We start from the raw sequence: 22,818 nt of genomic DNA on the forward strand, positions 1-22,818 counted from the left end.
GATTCCCTGTAAATTACAGAATCTTAAATATTACAAATTCTCATGGGAGGTTGGTTTTATAGAGATGGATAATTTTTTTTTGGTTTTGGTAATGTGCTTATCTCTTTTGTTTTGTAATTATGTAAATGTTGAAATTTCTACTGTAGGAGCCATAATTACATAGAATGTGATAAGAGAGGTTTCTAGCTTTTTTTTTTTTTTTTTTTAATTCAAGTAGAGATGGAGTCTCGCTGTCTTGCAGAGTCTGGTTTTGAACTCCTGGCTGCAAGCAATCCTCTCACCTTGGCCTCCTAAAGTGCTGGGAGTACAGGCATGAGCCAGTGTGCTTGGCCTCTGGCTAATATTTTTTATATCAGACACCCATAATACTTTAGTGGCAACCTATGTAATATTGCTTTAGAAAGTTTGGTTCTGTTCATCGTTTTTTATTACAACCTTTCTTGGTGAAATGATTTATTTACATGTTATTTACAGTTTCTGTCCCTGTTAATTGTCCTGATGTCTAACTGAGGTGTTAAAAACTGATAAGCAGTAGGCTTTTCTATTTAATGCTGGAAGAACAAGCTGCTTGTGATGACCCAACAGGGACATGAGGAAGGTTTGTGAAAGGGGTGCATTCATCCAGCTCTAATCCTTGTTTTCAGAAAGGCAGTGTCTTTAAGTGTTCTCTAATTAGTGAATAGATATGGTTGTAAATTCTTGTAGACACCTCTTTTGTAGGACAGAGATGGTTTTCCTGGCTTGTCTAAATCTTTGTTTTGCATTTCTTGTTAGTAAAAATTTAAGATGAATATTTAAAATAGGAAATATAAAAGTAATTTAAAAACATGTAATTAATGGTATTTTATCAGTATGGTCCAACATGGTATTTCTTTTTTAACATCCTCATAATTAGGAACTTGAATATTATATTTCAGAAAGTGGTGTCTACAAACTAAAATGTTTTTATTTTTTGTTTGCTTGCTTGTTTTGCTGATTTCTTTGTATACATGAAATGTTTACTGCAATGAAATAAATTCTTTTTTGAGTTTAGTAAAATTGCTTCTACCAGTCACCTAGGAAATATAAGCTAGGGAACAAGACACTGGTATTTAGTCATACCAAGAGGAAATATATTGCTTCAGTGAACTGAATATAAAACATGATCAGTGAAAACACCTGGAAATCAGAAAGAACAGATTTTAGTTATGCTTCTCTTTTTCAAAGAACTTAAGTGCTTAGCTATTATTGTTAGTGCTGGAGAAGTAAGTTGGCAGTGACATTTGAAATATGATAAATAAAAGCCTGCAGAATGTCTGCTTCTACTTGTAGCACTTGTCTGATTCCTTCTCCAGAAATTGCATAATGGAAACTACCATAGATTTAATGCCACTCTAATATATCACCGTTACTTGTTTTAATAAATGCATTCTCTATTGCTTTGTAATGATAAAGCTATAGTTACTGAAACTGTCAAAGTTATAGAAAGAGAAGGATAGGAGCTTTTTGTCTTTATCACCTGTATTAATAATTGGAGATAATTACTGCAGAGCAGCTGGCTTTTGGTTTTAGGGAGCATCAATTGTTCTTCTTACCCAGCTGTTGACTAATAAGGATAGTCAACACATCTGTTTCAACAGCTGGTAATTAACAAAAGCCTAATTGCTGCAACTCTTTTAACATCCAATCTGTGAAAAAGAAGGGATGTAGAAGAATATTATTTACTTTGTGCTTTGCACTTTCTGAAACCAGTTTCTCTTTTTTCTCTCTCCTCACTTTTTTTTTTTCTTACTTTGAACACCACTGCCTTTGTATGAAGCATTGAATGGCAGGAGAACACAATATGGTAATCCAGAGCTTAACTTTTTTAGATCTTTGTTGGTGTTTCTTATTGCAACATTTCTTTGCTAACTTGCAAGATAAAATGGATCAAAAGCATTTTGAGTAGTTCTATACAACAGTTAAAATCCGCAGCAGTGTGCCCTAGGCTGTGCTGCTGTTGTCTGAAGCATCCAAAAGGAAACAGGGGATTCTTTTTTCTTATGCTTTTCACATGCTTAGACACTACTCCCAAATAATTTCCACATTCATATACAGAATTTTTGTTTAAATTACTGCATATGTGATTAACATAAATGAAGTCAGGTTCATCAAAGCCTGTTCCTTTGGTTAAAAACCATTTTAATTGTCATCTCTTAAAAACTTCAGTTTACTCATTTTAATGCCTATATGCCAACTAAAAGTGTTTAAGAAAACTTTTAGTGTATTTGTGAAATCTTGCTTGGTTTATTTTACGTTAAAATGTGGTTTTGTCTTTTTAAAAAGTTGCTTTTAAATTAGATAACTTTGATAATTTCTTGTTTATTTTTATAATAAATGAATAAGATATTTGCTGGCTTGGACATGGACACCTGAATAAAACTGTTCATAAATGAGAGACTTATAAATTAATATTTCTTTTATTTGAATACTTTTAGTACTTTCATTTAATTGTGAACTGTTTCAGTAAAAAAAAGTCTTTCATATAGCCTTGATTATAAATCTTAATGTGTTTCTGCAGTTATAATTCTTTGCTAGATATGAATTAATGTGTACATGCCAAAAATTTTGCTAATTTTTCTCCAATTTAAAAAGTTTCCTTGTAAAACAATATTGATTAAAATGTTTTCCTTTTTTAAGAGTTTTTTTTTTTTCAGTTTTCATGGCTGTTTTTTCAAGTCATTTTCATATTCTTTTACACTTTCTTTATAGCCTATGCACCTAAAAAACTTTTTGATGAATGAAAAATGTGTTTGTATTAATTAAAGATAACATAATCATACTGATTTTCCTTTTAATACATTCATAAAATTTTAGAATAATTTTATGGTTAATTTGATAGACAATTATTATGGTGCTTATTTGAGTATCCAGCAAGTCCTTAGCTAAAATGATAGACAAGTTCACTTGATTAAACCTGCTTCACTAACTTTTCATTTGGCAATATTTCTATGCAGGCAGTTCTTTAATTGATGTTGAAATGGTATAGAAGAAATTCTACCCAGGTGCTTGTCATGGACTGAATTGCAGATTGCATAATTTCAAAATTTTTTGCTGGCAAGACAAGTTTGGTTCAGCATGTGTTCAGGTGATGAAGTGTACTGTAGATGCAGTGAAAAAACATACACGATCCTGAACAAATAAACAAAATACTGCTTGCTAAAATTCTAACTAAATAAAAGGGCACTGGCATGTAGAGAAATGTTTACGACTCAAGTGTAAAGGAGGGAAATAGTGTCATTTTGAGAAATGTTTGCTTCTTGAGTTTAAATAAGAATTTAATTTTCTCTGTGTGCTCATGTTCTTAGGTAGTACCAGAGAGCTTAGTGAAAGGAATGTATCATGCCATGAAAAAGGAGAGTGGACTTTTTTGAGGAACCCACATTCCATCTGATGCTTTAAGTATTTTCTTGTGCGTAATTTGTTTTTATTTCCTGAGAAAATGACCTCAAGAACAGTTGGTTTGGTAGATGAAAATTCAATAATTTAATAGATATTTTCTGAAGACCATTAAATACTATGTGATTAGTCTCTGTTCTAGACATTAAAAGTGGTAAATCTCATTAAATGATGAATAGACTACTAGTGAAACCAGTGAAATAGTCAGTGGTTTTTACATATAGGTAAGAGTGGCTTTCAGAGTTGGAGTCAAGAAGTCTCAGTATTTAAGTAAAGTAACGGGCATCTAACTAGCAACAGATTTACGATTTTAGTATCTTTTGAATTAGGGTTCTTTCAACTTAAAAGTTACAAAGAAAAGATAAAGTCTCTACAGTCTAAATTAATGCACTAAGAAATGGTTCAAGACAAATATTTTAAATTGCAAAAGGCTTAAGTAAATTATATCAGACACTAAAAATAAAAATATAGAGTTGTTAAAATAAATGATAGTAAATGGACAAGAGCTAAAAATTGGACTAAACAGTGTCACCTCTGGAGTTAATGACAATAGTATATAGTGGCACATTTGAGGTTAGAGAAGTTGGGAGAGTAGTTAATGCATAGATAGACTCACTACTAATCCAAAGTCTAATTCTGGTTCTGCCACTGACCTTTCTATATAACTTTAAACACTGAGTGTTTAAATAGATCATTTCCTAGTGAATGGTTTTCCTACACCATGGATTTGTTTCCCTAAAGGATTCACATTGTCAAAGGCAGTTGGGAGGAATATTTCAATTTCTATTTTTGAACATTTTATCAATTATATAATTAGTCATATTTACCTTTTAAAGAGTGACACTATGATAACCTCTAACTATGTGTAAGTTAGAATATGTGGCTGTTATTGGATATCAGAGACTTGTAACACACACCACTCAACTGAACCACACCAGCTGCTTTAGTGATTAAACTGCTTTAAATAGTTCTTATTTAAATAATTATTATGTAGTGTTTAATGTAGTACATGAGAGACCATTGTTTAGACAGGAAGGATATTGTCACACAGGTAATACTGAGCTTAAAAGTGATAATATTGGAAATTTACCTTGTACTATTCTTAATCATTTAATCAAAATTCTTATCTAACCAATCTTTATATCTCCCAATACACTTTATTTTTTCTTTTCTTTCTTCTTCTTCTTTTTTTTTTTTGGAGACAAGGTCTCACTCTGTCACTCAGGCTGGAGTACAGTGGTGTAATCATGGCTCACTGCAACCTGGAACTCCAGGACTCAAGCAGTCCTCCTGCCTCAGCCTCCTGTGGAACTGAAACTACAGGTGTGCACCACCATGCCTGGCTAATTTTTTATTTATTTATTTATTTTATTTTTTATTTTTTGTGGAGACAGGCCCTTACTATGTTGCCTGGGCTGGTCTAAACTCCTGGCCTCAAATGGTCCTCCTGCCTCAGCCTCCCAAAGTGTTGGGAATACTGGCGTGAGCCACCACACTCGACTATCCTAGTATTTCTAAAAAACAATGCTAAGAGAAAACAATATTATTAGAGTGATTATATCCAAAATTTTATTTTACTTTTCATATATTTTTATTTTAGCCTAGAAAACCCCACATTAAATACTTGAAAATGTCAATCTGAAACTTTGCTTGTTGTGTACTTTTTATTTAAAAACAAGGTCAGGTGCAGTGGCTCACACCTGTAGTCTCAGTACTTTGGGAGGTCAAGGCAGGCAGGTCACTTGAGCCCAGTAGTTCGAGACCAGCCTGGCCAACATGGTGAAACCCCATCTCAACAAAAATTACAAAAATTAGTTGGGTGTGGTGGCATGTACCTATAGTCCCGGCTACCCAGGAGGCTGAGGTTGCAGGATCGTTGAGCCCCAGTGGTCGAGGCTGCAGTGAGTTGAGATTGCACCACTACACTGCAGCCTGGGTGTCAGAGGGAGACCCTGTCTCAAAACAAAACAAAAAAAAGTCAGGAAAATTATTTAAATAAATACATAAACCAAGCTAATCTACCAAATGTGAGAATTATAAACAGTTTCATCTATTTTTGATGGTTGTGATATGTGTTAACTTTCAACATAGACTTCTGCTTCCTACCGTGTGGCAGGCAGATACTGCAGGGACCCTCCTGCTGCTAAACTGCTAGGTCCTGGATGAAACAGTTTCATCCATGCCAGCATTGCTGGTTTCACAAAAAGTAGATGAAATGTCTAAAGATTTTACTTTACCAAAAAATGAGAGTTGAACCAGAGGCAACCCCCTTCCCCATGATAAGCACACAGAAGGGCCACAGCTGCACTAAGAAAACACATCTATAGGAATATTTTGTATCTTCATTTTGTTCCCAATCCTTGATAAGCAGCAAGGCTAGGGAGCTGAACCAGAAACTCCTGCATTATTTCAGGCCTCTCTTGGCTCCCTCATGGAACAGACACAAGTACTCCTTGGAGGAAGGCACCCCCAGTTTAGTCCAGCAGGATTCCCAAGATTATTATCAGGAAAATATGATTTCAAAGTTAAAGATCAATCAAGCACATCAGGAAGAAAACCATCATGAGTGACAGCAGACACAACACAACAAAAACAAACAATAAAGTCATCTAAAGAATATAAGTAGCTATGTATGAAATGCTTAAATGATATTTAAATAAATAGAGTATGAACCACAACCCTGAGTTATCCACAGGTGCTTTCTAGGAAACATTAGGCAAATCTGGAAAAAAAAAAGTTGCAAGTTCTTACAAAAAAAGACAAAAAAATTATTTAGAACTAAAACACTCTGTGAGACATTGACCATCAGATTATACACAGCCAAAAAAATAATTTGTGGCTGGGCGCGGTGGCTCACACCTGTAATCCCAGCACTTTGGGAGGCCACCGCTGGTGAATCACGAGGTCAAGAGATCAAGACCATCCTGGCCAACATGGTGAAACCCCGTCTCTTATAAAAATACAAAAATTAGCTGGGCGTGGTGGCACACGCCTGTAGTCCCAGCTTCTTGGGAGGCTGATGCAGGAGAATGTCTTGAACCTGGGAGGCAGAGGTTGCAGTGAGCCGAGATCGCATTACTGCACTCCAGCCTGGCGACAGAGCAAGACTCTGTCTCAAAATAATAATTATTATAATTCATACATTAGAAGACATATAAGTTGGAATATATCTAAAAAATTACCCATAGTTCAACACAGATGGATGAATCAAATATTAAGAGATTTACAGTGAGATGGTTCAACAAGCATTTAATTGGGCTCCGAAAAGGAGAGAATACAGGCGATCCAGGAAAAGCATCATTAGAACTGAAAATGACTGAGATTTTTCTAAAACTAATGGAAGATATCTATCCACAGCAAGATAAGAAATCTAAACCCAATCACACCATAATCAAATTGAGGAATTCTAACATGAAGGAATTCTCAACATCTAGCATTCTAACATAAAACTATAAAAGTAGCCAGCCAAAGGAAAAATACAGATTCCTTTCAAATGAGCAACAATTAGACTTGAAGATGACCTCTACATAGAACTGTGGAATTCAGGAGACATTAGAATAATGCTTTAAATATACTAAAAGCAAATAACTGATGACGAGTTAATGGGTGCAGCATACCAGCATGGCACATGTATACATATGTAACAAACCTGCACGTCGTGCTCATGTACCCTAAAACTTAAAGTATAATAATAATAAAATTTTAAAAAAAGAAAATAACTGCCTGTTTAAAATTATTTACCCAACATGAATAACCCTCAAGAATGAATATGAAATAAAGACATTTTCAGACAACTAAAAACTGAATTTTTACAATTTCAGAATTGTATTAAAGAAACTTCCAGGAGCTGTTGTTTAGACACAGGTACATGGTTCTATAAGGAACCTCCCAACCAGGAAGGAATCGGAACACAAAAGAAAAGTGACTAATATAAATGAATATTCGGTCAACAAAATAGTAATATTTTGGGTGGTTTAAAACTATGTAAAAAGAATTAAAATACATTTTAAAAATAGCAAATAAATTAGGAGGCAAGTAAATAGAGTTAAAGGATTTTAAGGTCCTCTTATTGTCCAAGAGTATTAATATTAAACTTTTGATAAGCCAAGCTATATCTTGTAATTTCTGAGATAACTGTTAAAAGAATAGAAAATGAATGTATGGCATTCAGAAGTAAATAGGGGGAAATGGGATGATAATAAATGAATCAATTCAAAAGTTAGCATATTTTTTTTTATTTTAAAAATATAACATAGAACTAGCGAGGAAAGTAGAAAGCATACAACAAGATGATAGATTTAAAGACAAATTTATTGGAAATTTCTTTAAATGTCAAAGGATCAAATGTTCCATTTAAAAACAAAGATTGTTTAACTGGAGAAAATATGCTGTTTACAGGAGTCACATCTAAACCTAGGCATATAAAATAGATTGAAATTTAAAAAATATAAAAAACATATCAGACAAACACTATTCAAAAAAATGCTGTTATAGCTATATTAACATCAAATACAATTTGAAGCTATGAGGTCTTAACATTTTGTTTATTTTGCATTATATTTAATAGCTGAAGTCATGTCTCCCTGACAGAATGGTTTCCTGTTGCAATGCAATGATGTTACACAACACATGATTTCTTTCACACAACCACTATGAATTTCTTTTTTCCTCATTCTACCATTATTTACTCTAAAGAACCTGTTATAGAACAGCGTGTATTTTAGATATTTTCTTTCATTGTCCCTAGAAATATGTTCATTCTAGACAGGACAAGCGTATTGAAAATGTGCTCAGTTTTTCCATTCCTCATGTTCTCAGGTATCTGGCAACTAACCAAAAGCTTATAAAGATCATCAGAGATTCTGGGTACTATGTAAACCTGTGGCCACTCTAGTTCTCTATGGTTGGTAAACTATGGCCTCTGGACCAGCTGCCTGTTTTTGTAAATAAAATTTTATTGGAACACAGCCACATCTGTTTGTTCATTTACATATTGTCTATGGCTACTTTCTTGTTACAATAGCAGTTGTTTCCTTGTCCTAGAGACTGCGTGGCCCACAAGCCTAAAATATTTATTTTATGGTCCTTAATGATTTATTTTATGGTCCTAGTCTAGACTACCACATGGCTTGAACTTATAGTTTAAGCTAAGTCCTTTCTCACCTTATTCACCTATCACTTAGTAGAGTGCTGTTCCTTACAGACATCAGTTACTTCATAATAATATCACATCAAAGGTTCAATTGTGCCTCTTATATAGCTTACATATTCACTTTGATATGGCTATATGAGATAGTAAGTTATCTCTTTTTATCATTGCATAATAATCCTATGAGATGGATATTATCACTTTCATGCTACCAATGAGAAAATTTAGGTTCAGAAGCCTTAACTTGTTCAGTCATAGAGCTGATTCCTGGTAGCCTAACCCAAGCTTGCTTAACTCCAAAGACCTTGCTCTTAACCACCTCATGGTATTACCTCGTATCATCTCAAATGAAACAATGTATGTGGAAGCTTTTTGGAAATGTGAAATACTAATCTGTTTTAATTGTGACATAATATGTAATACTATACTTCAACAATATCTACCAATATCTGGTATGTGCTGAGCACTGTATTCATGTTTTGGGACTACTATATAGTCCCTGCCTTGACACGTATGTATGTAAATAACTGTGGTGTAAGGTAGGTTGAGATAGTTGTCATAAAAAAAAGGCTTTAAAAATCACTAAGGCAAAAACAACCCAAAGGTTTATCATTGGAATGGAATAGATAAATTGTGGTATATTTATGTTCATTATATACTGTACAGCAGTTATAATTGTATACAATAAGGAACAAGAAACAACATGGGTGAATCTCACAAGATTAATGTTGAGCAAAAAAACAGAGAAGAATATATATTATATTATTGTATTGATATAAGTTTCAATAACAGGCACAACTGATCTATGACAGTAGAAGTCAAGATGATGGTTACCTTTAGTGAAGGTGAAGATTAGGTAGAAGCATGAGGATATGTGAGGGTGATGGAAATAATTCTATTTATTTATCTAGTTTCCTGTTAAACAGGTGTGTTCACTTCATGAAAATTCATTGAGCCCTGAACTTTTCTGTTTGTATATTATACTTCAATAAAACATTCATGTAAAATAAAATAAAATTTAAAAAATATTACTAAGGATTTAGCAGGTGAAAAATTTTCTGGAGTGGGGAAGGTAATCAAGAAAGGACTTTATGTAAGAAGTAATAATTAAAATGGGCCTTGAAGGATTGATGTAGATTTGATAGCATGGCACAGATTTGGTGTTCTAGGTGGAGGGAATATTACAATTAGGCAGAATTTATGGTAGGTCCTTGGCTAAAGTGAGCGTGAAGGAATAAAAGAGAGTTCAATGCCACATTGTGGAAGGCCTTAAATGCCAGCATGAATGGTTTATACTAATTTCAATATGATCAAATACTTAATACACATCTTTATTTGTACCATGTATAAAAGCATGCATATGTGTGTAGTTACAACTCTCAAGGAGCTCATAGTTTAAAAAGGAATATAAATATTAATGTATTATTTTAATAGTATTAAATAATCATTTAAATATAAATGTTAATGTAAATATTGAAACAAATAGCAATAGCAGAAAAAGAACTCCATAAAGAAAGTGAGAAGATATGCCTAAAGTTGTCTCAAGTTTTCCAGCTTCTAGAAGCTATCCACCATGTTCCTTGGCTTGTGGCCCCCTTTCATCTTCAAGGTGAGCAATGGCCAGTTTAATCTTTCCTACACTCCCATCTCTCTGGTTCTTATTCTTTGCCTCCCTCTTCCACTTAAAAGGATACTTGTGACTACATTGGGTTTACCCAGATAATCCAGGGTAATCTTCATCTCAGGGTCACCTGATTAGCAACTTTAATTCCACCTGCAACCTTAATTCTCCTCTTTTCATATAACCTAACATATTCACAGGTTCTGGGGAATAGGATGTGGGCCACTTTGGGAGACATTATTCTGCCTGTTATGCCCAGGATAAGATCTCCTCCCAGATTACATGTGGGCATGAGACCACAGGTAGAATCAAGTAGCAACATCTGGTTGGAGTGAGGGATTGGGAAACAAGGCAGTTCCTAAGACACCTTAGTTTAAAAGGCTTTTTTACTAGGCTGTTTTATCCCATAAACGTAGTGCCTCAAGGCTACGGGCTTTTCAAAGGCCTGCAACAATGCGGGGGAGTCAAATATAAGTTAAAAACTAACCAAACACAGTATTTCTGCAACAAAATGTAAATATTTACAATTAGTGAGATAAAGGAAGACCATAAATAGCTTTACATCAGTTTACCTAGGTTTAACATGAATTGATTTCAGTACCAAAAATTTTTTTAAAGTTCTTTTTTGTTTTCAGAAGTGTTGGAGTTTTTGTATTGTGAATAAAGGATTATTAACCTATATAATTTTAATGACTTTATTAAAAATCAAATCTAACATAATATAATCTTTAATAGTACCCATAATACTTGAGAAAAGATAAGTTGACTTCTCCCAGTTTAGTGAATGACATATTTTCATAATAGGCCATCCATTATCAATAGTCCAAACATTTCCTAAAGGCATGAAACTAATTTATACACCCACCCAAAATGTAAGAGATTTCTAGTCATTTTACATCTTAGCCGGTATATCCTACTATTATTAGTCATTGTAATTTTACCTCTTCAATTGTGGGTGAAGTGACAGCATATTGGAATTTAAATCTTATGTCCCTGAAAACTAGTGATGTTGAGCATGTGTATCATGTTTGTCAGCCATGTAGATATCTTCCCTTGTGAAATATCTCTTCATGTCTTTTCTCTCATTACTTCAAATATTCCATCTTACTGCCCCTGGCCTCCATGGTTTCTTATAAGAAATTCACTGTTAATCTTATTGAGAATCCCTTTTAAATAATCATTTACCTTTTACTGCTTCAAGGTTTCTTCTTTGTTTTTGCTGATATAGAAGCACAATTACATGTTTATGCCTCTATATCTTACTATTTGGTGTTTGGAAAAAGCCAAAGTGATACAATACTTTGGAGGGTATAAATTTAGGCAGAAACCGAATCCAAGTAAACAGGCACAGGTCTGGATTCAAGATTAAGCCAAGTACTAGGAAACAAGCACAGAATGGAACTCAGGCTAGTTGACTGAGAATAGTGTCTTAAAAACACACTTGCAAAACAAGCAGAATGAACACTTGCTGAATCATTGCTAGATCCAGTAGAGATTTTTTTTCCCTTTACCTTACCTGCATATGTGTAAATGGATAAATGCTTGGAAACTTGTGCCACCCCTGCCCCCAAAACAGAGTAGGCTTTTTTGGGAGTTAGTTATTGCAGTAGAGAGAAATCCTTATCATTATTATTCCTTAAAAATAAATTATATACTATTACTAATATTTCTGAGAAGCTGTAATACTACTTTTTTGCCAGGGATCTGTAAAGTTGAGGGAAACACCATAGATGACCTTTTGTCACTAAATGGACTAACATCCAAAAACTATATATGTACCTCCAGGAAAGGTTTGGATGGCATCTTAAAATAAACTATATGAGTTATGTTTAAAAAAATAATTCTTGTACCAATTTATTTAAATAAAATTAGATAATATAATTCACTGATAAAAATTAGCACAGATTTTGGGCGGGCATGGTGGCTCACGCCTATAATCCCAGCACTTTGAGAGGCCGAGGCAGGCGGATCACGAGGTCAGGAGATCGAGACCATCCTGGCTAACACGGTGAAACCCCCATCTCTACTAAAAAAAAATACAAAAAATTAGCCGGGCGTGGTAGCGGGCGCCTGTAGTCCCAGCTACTCGGGAGGCTGAGGCCAGAGAATGGCGTGAACCTGGGAGGCGGAGCTTGCAGTGAGCCGAGATTGCGTCACTGCACTCCAGCCTGGGCGACAGAGCGAGACTCTGTCTCAAAAAAAAAAAAAAAAAAAAAAAAAAAAAAAAAAAAAAAAAATTAGCACAGATTTTTTAAAGCACCAAATTTTGTCTAGTATTTATAGCATAGTAGTTAAAAGGAGAGACTTGGGCCATAATTCCTGAGTTCAAACCCTTGCTCCACCATTCATTAACTGGCTGACAAGTAAGTGTTGTAATATTTTCCTCATCTACATAATAGAATAGTAATAGTAGCTACTATACAATATCTTGTGAGAAATGATAATATGAATATAGAATGCACTTAGAATAGTGTCTGGCATGTCTTCCTATTTTGCTATGTCTATGTATAACTGTAGTACCATATTGTTAGGACCTGAAAGAAGACCAGGATTTGCCCCCTTATTAACAGAGAATCTATGTAGTTGATAATCTCTCTTATTTTCCTCTCTTCTAAAACAATAGAAATAGCATTTATTCATTCATTCATACTTGAAAGTATTCAAGCTCCTACTATCTGAAATTAGATAATATAGTATAAGTCTTATACGTCACACATCACTATACATATTTAAAGTATTATAAATTCTGGTATTGGTGTTAATGATAAAGAGAATTCAACTTAAACTATACTTAATAAAAAATATCTATTAAAATCAAGTCTTTAAAATGTATTCTCTTTTTACAGGTGATCATTGAAATCCTATGACATACAGTAAAAGGAGATTCTTGAGGAATATGACATTTTGTGTACAGTCATGTATCACTTACAGTGGGGATACATTTTGAGAAATGTATCCTTAGGTGATTTCATCATTGTATGGGCATAATAGAGTGTATTTACGCAAACCTAGGTAGTATAGCCTACTACACACCTAGGTTATATGGTGTAGCCTATTGCTCCTAGGCTACAAACCTGTACAACATGTTCAGCTGTGACACAGCAGCAAGTATTTATGTATCTAAACATGTCTACACATAGAAAAAGTACAGTAAAAATATGGTGTTGTATTCTTATGGAACTATAGTCTTATATGTGGTCTGTTGTTGACCAAAGCGTTGTTATTCTGTGTGTGACTGTACTAATTTTGTTGCGAAGGAAAATTACATGATCTATGACAAAGAAAAAGAAAACTCTCCTAGTTACCTTGGTCAACAAGACTTTCTGCTGAAGATAGAATCATGAGGAAGACCGTAAACAGCAAGACCTCTCAGGGACTCGGACATCTTTCATTATGTGGAAAGGTTTTCAGGGTACCAGCTAGATCCACACTAGATTTTATTTTCTTTACTTGTTTTGCAGCACATCTTCTGCTTCTTCATCTGCTGAGCGATCCAGCTAGTTTTTGTTTTCCTACTGTTTATTTAATAATCACCTATTAAAGCATTTACTATGTCCCAGGCACTGTTATGTTTTACAGATTTTAACTTAGTTCTTCCTAACATCAGCCCTCTAAGATATAAAGTACAGTTACCCCATTTTTTAGGTGAGGAAGTTGAGGCACATAAAGATTTGCTAACTTGCCAAGATAGGAGAGTTTGTAAGTGGTGAAGGCAGGGTGGGACCCCAGCCTTTCTGGTTCCATAGACTATGCTTTTAATCACCATTGCTGCACTGTCTTTCTGGCATACATCTCTCTCCCCTGCCTTTCTCTCCTCCATGGCTTCTGCTCACTGCCCATGAATCAGTTTCTGCCTGTGAATGTTTTGAGTTCTGCTTCCACCACAAACTCTTTTCTTCTCTCTCTCATCATGTCAGACTATCTCATATATCACTCGACAGTGTATATATGACTACTTTTGACTGAGGAACCTCATTATCTCTGGTCTGATAAACAGACATGACATCAGGACAAAATAGAACAACCTCTAAGGAATCAGCTGTAGGGAACAATATACTATGGAAATACACAATGGTAAGCAATCCAAGCCTTCCTGTGAAGTGGAGGTTTAATTGAAACCTGGTCATTTTTATCCTTTTGAAAATAGCTTTTAACTTTTTGGGTATCCTTACACAAGTTACTTAGTTATGTTTCTTTTTACTAGGTTCTTAACCTTCTTCTGAGGTTAAAAATTAAAATCCTAGTAGGTCTATGGTCATGTTCTTTGAGAAATCATCTAACTTGATGTATTGTTTGAAGATACCCAATTATATATTTCATAGATGTGTTTAATAGTGCTAGCTTAATCATATATATTTATGGTTACTCTGGAAATAACTATTAAAATAACTATCACACATATTAAATTATACCATATTGAAATGTGGTCTTCTATGGTAAAATAAGCAATGATTTCTGGATACTTGTTAGTTCCAACTTTCTTTCTAACCAGCTATGAAACCTTGGACAATTTCCAAATGTTTCCCTGAACATGTTGTATTAGCAACAATTTCCTCCTCTATAAAAGTAAGGTTCCGTATTACCTCTGAGATCCTTTCCAAGTCTAAAATTATTTGCTTCTGTGATTTAATTTGTACTGTATGCTTCTTTATTTAGCAGATATCACACATAACATCAAATGTCTCTGTTCTAAGATAAAAACCAGTTTCCATTCATGGTCTTGGAGTTACTAAAACAAGGCTTAACTGTATCAGACTATAACTATTAAAAACACATTTAAACCAAACATAACAAGATCTCAAGGAGAGATAAAAGTGGTTTATCCACAATACTGGTTAAGAATAGCGCTTAGTGATGTGAACAGTGTGGTCTTTTCTTTGTCATTCTGAGTTACTACATTAAGCTCTAATGAAACAATGTAGTTCATTTCTGTTACAGTCCCAACACAAGTGGCTGTCCTATTTAGATGGCATTGGTCAAGACTGATATCAAGATAGGTAACTATAAGACTAACCTTAGTTAACCAACCCATTTTTCAATCACGTAAGGTATAATAAAATACACTCTGATTATTCTGTGAACTTTGATTATTGTCATTAACTCTGTTATCAAATGATCATTTGATTCCATTATGTCACCTGGAATTATGTAATTTATATATAATGTATACAGTGGTATAAAAAGAAAATATGTATTTTGGAACAAACGGGTCTGAATTTCTATTTGAGTTCACTAGCTCTGTTATAATTAGAAATTACTTAAGCTTTATGAACCTATGTTTTATATCTTGCAAAATAGGGATAATAGGAACTACCTCATAGGTTGGTTATGAGAATAGACTATAGTAATATATTTTAAACACTCGAAAGAATGCCTAACTGATAGTAGGTGGTCAAAAAGTGGCATTGATTTGTAGTTAAGCATGGATGTTTTAAAGCGATATCATTATAGGCAGAAAGTTTGGGCATTTTAAAATAAAGTATATAATTTTATTATCCATATATAACTTTATATAGCTATATATATCTATATATAGTGTAAATGCATACTTACCACAGGACTCAGCAATTTCACTCTTAGGTATTTACCCAAGAGAAGCAAAGTTATATTTCCACAAAAATGACCTCTATGTCGATATTTATAGCAGCTTTATTAGTAATTGCCAAAGAACTAGAAATCAGCCAAATGTCTAACAGTTAAGTGGATGTACAGATTGTGATATATTCATACAATTGAATACTACTCAGTGGTATAAAAGAATAAACTACCAGTACATGAAATAATATGGATGAATCTCAAAAAATTATGTTTAGGTAAAAGAAGCTAGACTCAAAAGACTGCATACTGTGTGATTCTATTTATATGACATTCTTAAAAAGGAAGAACTGTAGGGACAAAAATCACATCACTGATTGCCAGAGGCTGATTGTGAAAAGAAGTCATTGACTCCAATGTTGCACAAGGACCATTTGGGGGTAACAAGAATATTCTGTGTCAAGACTGGGTAACTTTGTCAAAATTTACAGAACTATATAGTGAAAACGGGTAAATCTTTACCTTATATAAATTATGACTCAATAAGTCTGACATTGAAAAATCCATATGTGTACTTACTTGCATATATGTTTACTTTGATAAAATTTTACCTAAAATATGAGTATAAGAAGAAAAAGTGTTATACTTGTGTAAAATGTTTATACTATAGTAAAAGTATAAAATATACTTGTAAATAATGAACCCAAATTCATAGAAGTGTTTTTCTTTGGCGCTGGGAAGGAAGAAAGGGATGTGACTGATGAGTGTGATACGTGGAATGGGGTAGGGGATTTTTTTTTTTTCTTTTTTAGAGACAGGGTCTCACATTGTCGACCAGGCTGGAGTGCAATGGTGTGATCCTAGCTCACTGAAGCCTTGAATTCCTGGGCTCAAGCAATCCTCCTGCCTCAGCCTTCTGAGTAGCTGGGTCTATAGGTGCATGCCAGCACACCCAGCTAATTTTAAAAATTTTTGTGGAGATGAGGTCTTGCTATGTTGCCCAGGCTGATCTCAACCTCCTGGGCTGAAGTAATCCTCCCACCTTAGCTTGCCAAAGCACTGGGAAATGAGGCATGAGCTACCATATAGGCATGAGCCACTGTACCTGGCTGAATTTTTTTTTATGTGACGCAAAATAGCAATTTTTGAAAAACAAAAGCAAGGTGTGTATAACAGTGTGTATAAAGCGCTATCAATTTTGTAAATCAGGGTAATTTATTTGCAAGTATCTATATATGCTTATATATGTACAGACTATCTCTGGAAGGAGGTACAATGGACAGATAACTAGTAATCTCAAGAGAAGGGATTTGTAGTACTGAGGGTAGGAGGTGGGAGATTTACTTTACATTGTATATTCTCTTACACTGAGTTTTGTTAGTTTTTGTTTAATGCATGCATTTATTTTTGCAAGTATACACGTAAATGAATGCATGCAGTTTTTATAAAAGTAATTGCCAGAAATATGGGAATAGGATGCCTGAAAGAAAAACAGGAAAAATATCTTGTTTGTTAATTTCCTTGATATTTTTGATAAGAGATTTATTTTTGACATATAGTATGATAGGATTATATGATATAAATATCAATCTAGGAAATACTATAGAAGTAAAGAGCACATTTAAATTGGTTGAGTGTTTCAACAATGCATGCAACAGATACCCAACTCAGACTAGCCTAAGTCACCCTCCAACTTACCCCCCAACAAAGGATTTATCTACCCTGGAAGTCCAGGAAGCAGATCTGGATCTGTTTTCTGGCATATGTGAATCCAAGAGTAGAAATGATATCATCAGGACTTGGTTTTCTCCTGAGGCTAGTGGGATGCAGTACTTCAATTAGACAACCTGGATCTTATACCCGAGGTGATGGGGGATGAAGTTCATTGTAGCCACAGAGACTGAACAAGATCACTGTAGCATAGGGTAAGGGTATTTCTGAAAAAAGAAATGCTGCTGGATAAGCATATATCTGATAAAGTAAGGATATTGTAAAGCCAGAAAGTTTATAATAGCTTTGAACATAATCACTAGGGCCTAGGAAAAAAATTAGATACTGGGAATTAAGAAATTGAGTGAATTGAGTGAACTGTTATAAAGCAACCAAGTCTTCATAGTCAACTAAGTGTGGGAGGAGAAAGTGAAATTTTCAATAGTACCTTAAGCATGGGAATTTAAATTTATCACAGTCCCATTTTCATTATGAAAATTTCTAGGCAAAAACTACATTTCAGTGTTTTCCTACGAGAATTTTTGTTTTGTTGGTTGGTTTTGTTTTTGTTTTCTGTGCACAGGTACCAAGTAAAAGACTTCAAAACAATCATTTTATTTCAGCATTTGTACATACGTAGCACTGGCACATATTTATTTAGTAAAATCTCTATTACCCGTTCAGTATTTGATATTCCTTAAATGCATGTCTGAAGTCTGAAGTTTTTAAAGTTGAATGTGATATTTGTGATTCTTTTTGACCTGCCATTAGTCACAGTGGGTATCTGTGTCTTCTAAGTTACCATTTTAATCACATTTTATGGTATACTGAAAATTGGAAAAGCTTGCATTCTTTGACGTTAAGAATCAGCCATCTATTTTAATTTTAGATGCTTTTCCCTAGTTTTTTAGAATGTTTTATCTCTAATTATGGACTATGTCATGTTAAAGCACGCATTCAAACATCTTAAATTTAACTATAAAGTAACACTTGGATGGAATTTACCAGTTCAGAGAACAGATTAATCTTAATGCTAAAACTTACATGCAAAGGTCCAAACTGCTGCATGCTTTTAAAATTATTATCAAAATAGAAAAGTAGCATTCTGTAAAGTTCACTTTTATTACATTGATTAATTTTCCTATAATCAGGGTTTTACAATTTTTCTTATGACTTCTTATACAATGAAATAATTCCATTGAAATTATATGAATTCTGCAAAATTCTGAACCTGTGGCTCCAAACTTTCTATTACTTTTTAATTGTTGGTGGTGTCCTACTTTGTGAGGTTTGTGACAACAATTTGCTCTGTGTTACCTTTCAAACACCATTTAAAGCAAAGTGAAAGATAACCATTTTATGAAAATTTAACTTTGAATAAACAATACTAAAACCTGACTTACCAGTGCCAGATTTTCAAAGTTACTTGAAAACTGTTTTTGGTGTTGTTTGAAATCCTATGGGAATGATGGTGGGAGGGTGGCAAATTCTTTTTAAATTACTATGTTGAACCTCATTGAAAAAAACTGATTACCTGTTCTTTAAAACTCAAAAATTATAGCAGGAAGGAACAATAATGCCCCTTTAATAAAGTGTCACTAGCATTTAGGGTTGCTGCCATTCTCCCCTTTCGGGATTTGTTTTTCTCCCACAGAGAAGGAATTGAAAAGGTTAAATCATAACTGTAAGAATCAGTCTGTAGCCTGCCGTATTTTTTTCACATTCAATATCAAAGATGGCTTGACAACATATTTAGAATTTTCTGAGTTTTACTATTAATAAAGTTAAAAGAAAATCTAGTATGTTCAGGCAGTGGAGCCACATTAAATTTGTATGTGAAACACCCATTGTACTTATCTCTACTGTAGATATTGCTCTGAAACCCATGTTCCACTTTCTGAATTCTGTGTATAAAGTTAAACATTGCAGAAGGGCATATATCTGATGGTACAGTAAGGTTGAAGTTTAGTAATGAGCAAGATTGCTAAATTTAATATGTTCAAGTTTTTAGTGTTTGTATTATTAATGCCTTTAGACTATTTTCTGGTAACTTATGAGACACTGCTAAAAACATTCATAGGTTTTTTTTTAACTGTCAGTAATTTAAGACTACTGTTCTTACTGTAGTACTGTATTTTATCATACCAAAATGAATACTGAATTTCTTAAAATATTAATTACTTTTAGGCAAAGTTGTTATCTATGCAACAAGCCAGAGAAACTGCAGTTCAACAGTACAAAAAACTGGAAGAGGAAATCCAGACCCTTCGAGTTTACTACAGGTAAAATTCTTTTTAGCCTGGGGTTAAGTAAATATTGTTAGTTTGGGAAATGTTTCTACCTGATTTTACAATAGTGAATGAGGAAATACCTCAATGAAATTAAATATTATGCACTTAAAACATTTTTATAACTACAAAAAGATTCAGGCCTATAGTATTTATTATTCTACCTCTTCTCTTTACTATATTTGGTAAAGTTTAAATTTCCACTTTCATTGTAACTATGAAATTTACATAATCCATTACCAGTTGTCTAAATGAAGCCTGGATAGCTGTTGAGCTATTTGCCCATCTAAATATCACCTCTAAAACAATCGTAAATATAAATATAAAATATACATATATTTATACATATAAATGTAATATATATTTAAATGTATATATTTTAAAACACACATGAGTAGCAATAATAATAACCTTTCATGTATTTTAATATGACAGACTTATTAATTTATGTTACAGGAGTATTCACAACTACCCCTGTAACATAAATTAATAAGGTAGGTATTTTTTAATGAAAATGAATAGAAATGTCAGAATGCATCTCTTATAGTAATGGTAAACTTTTGTTTCAGGTTTGTATGTGAGAAAGAGAAAAAAGATTGTGTATTGGGTTATGTGTAAAACACATATTCATACAGTGGATCATGGTAGAAAACATTGAAAAAACACACCGATGCACAATGCCATGTATATTCTTTCATTACTAAGTTTAAAAAATCCTCAAGTCTGAAATGTACGAATTCACTAAGGGTGCTGTTAAGTTTTTGAAAGATTTTTGTTTTAATTTGGACCTTTTCTCAGAATAAAGTTAAAATGCATAAAATGCCATTAAATCAAAATAAGTTTTACTGAAGTACAATTAAGAAAATATTATGTCATGATATATCACGATATACATGCATCATTATTAATGGATAAAATAACTAGATCTAGCAGCAAGTCCATTAACAACTTTAGTTTCAAGCCAGTGATGACTGTAAGTGGTATTTTTGGATAACTGCAAATGCTGAAATGTGACATGAAAATACCAGTGATTTCTATGGGTGCAAACTCTCAAGAACCACTGATATTACTACTGCAATTTGTTGCTCATGTTCATAATTGTAGGAAATACTGTAGTTCCATGAGAGTTGGTGAAAATAAAGATATAATTCTTTCCCATCCCCAAGTTGAGCACTCCTGCTTTGGAGCAATATTACTAACATCTGCAGTAGTTGCCTATTGTTACGGGTTGAATTATGCCCCCCAAAAAGGTTATACTGATGTCCTAACCCCTGCTATCTGAGAATGTGATTTTATTTTGAAATAGGGTTTGTACAGAGGTAATCAAATTAAAATAAAGTCAGTAGGGTGGGCTCTAATCCACTACTAGTGGTGTCCCCATAAAAAGGGGAAATTATGGACACAGAGACAGACATGCACAGAGGGAAGACAATCTGAAGACACACAGGGAGAAGACTGCCATGTATCTACAAGCCAAGGAGTGCCAACAATTGCTGGCAAACACCAAACACTAGAAGAGGCAAGGAAGGACTCTCCTTTACAGTTGTCAGAAAGAACATAGCCCAGCCGACACCTGATTCCAGACTTCTATAGTTTCCAGAACTATGTGATATTAAATATCTGTTGTTTTAAGCCACACAGTTTGTGGTACTTTGTTATGGCTGTCCTTGGAAACTAATGCAGTTATCAAACATCAAGTATGTTTGGTTGGTCACTGACTGTTGGGAATCATTTGCTTTTGCAATTAGAATTAGTGTCTATAAGTGGGCATGCAGGTAATGAAAACCCTGATGGTGAATGAATACATCCTACCAACCTACTTTATTTTGGACTATAAAATGAATATTACACTCTTTCCTCTGTCTTTTACACCAATGACTCTCAACTGTAGCTGCTATTAGAATAACCTGATGGCCTCTAAAAATTCTGACACTTAGCCCACCCCATGCTGATTACATCAGTGTGTTTTTAAAGCTCTCTAGAAAATTCCTTTATGCAGCCAAGTTTGAGAGCTGATGTTCTACATGCATATTTCAGTTAGCTGCATTAAATTAGGATCTCTTCTTGGTAAAGTAATAAAGAGGCAGATATTAAACCAATTATGAACACATGAATGCCATGTGGTTTGTGCCCTGACCATGGACATTGCAATGTGGTAATTAGTAGATTCATCTTATTGATGGGGGAGGTTTTTATGGAACATTCTCCAGTAACATTTATGGGACAAGACAGTAGGTGCTCTGTTGATGAAGTGACAGTGTCAGAGAATTCCAAGAGGTATATGATAATGTTGCATGAACTGACATTACTTCCTAACAAGCAAACCTTGTTGCCAGTTCCTGAAGCTCCTTCTCTGCTGAATTGTGGAAGGTGATTGAATCATTTTTGAAAATCATAAAGCTAAAATTCTTTTTTTTCAAATACTCTTTAAAATCTACATGAGTCTAGTAGGATTATATGATCTCTTCTAAATAGAGATTAGTAATTATTGGTTCAAAGATATGCTTCACAACTACTTTTCTCACTGCTACTTAAAAAAAATTTATGGTGATGTAATAAAGCCACTGGGATTTGCAATTAGACAGCCATGACATGTGTGGTCGTGTATAAATGAACCTCACCAAGCTCCTTTCCTTTCTTTAAAATGAGAGTAATAGTACCTACTTATAGGGTTGTTTTAGGTATATTCAGTTCTTAGCACAGTGTTTGGTTTATTGTTATTGATCAACCAATGTTAAGATATATTTCTTTTTAAAACAAAAGATCATTGAGGTAGGAGTAGAACCAAAAAATATATCACTGAAACCAAAGAAGATTTCCCATAGGAAAAAAGAGTCAAATGTTACTAAGTGGTTAACTATGATAAGGACCAAAGGTATCCTTTACATTGGAAATTCGGTGGTCATTAGTGACTTCCACAGAGTAGTTTAGTCAACAGAGTATTAGATATAGACATCAGTTTTCTGTGAATTGAGGAGTAATTAGGAGGTAAAGAAGCATAGCAATTTGGACAATAGAGCAGTCCTTGAAGAAACTTGAGTAAGAAAGGTGGTAATGATGATTGAGAAGAGAGGAAACGTAGGTTAAGGATTTTTGTT

General features: G+C 33.9%; 1 protein-coding gene across 50 annotated transcripts in view; it reads left to right on the forward strand.

The window, feature by feature from the left end:
* Positions 1-22,818, forward strand: part of MIPOL1 (mirror-image polydactyly 1) — a 381,371-nt gene that overhangs the window by 206,609 nt on the left and 151,944 nt on the right. For all 50 annotated transcript variants that reach the window (XM_054665977.2, XM_016926017.3, XM_009427716.4 and 47 more), the window contains one exon: positions 19,620-19,714. In XM_054665977.2, the coding sequence (XP_054521952.2) occupies positions 19,620-19,714 (95 nt within the window). The remainder of the gene's footprint in view (positions 1-19,619; positions 19,715-22,818) is intronic.

This window comes from Pan troglodytes, chromosome 15 (assembly GCF_028858775.2).
Source record: "Pan troglodytes isolate AG18354 chromosome 15, NHGRI_mPanTro3-v2.0_pri, whole genome shotgun sequence".
Classification (NCBI taxonomy): domain Eukaryota; kingdom Metazoa; phylum Chordata; class Mammalia; order Primates; family Hominidae; genus Pan; species Pan troglodytes.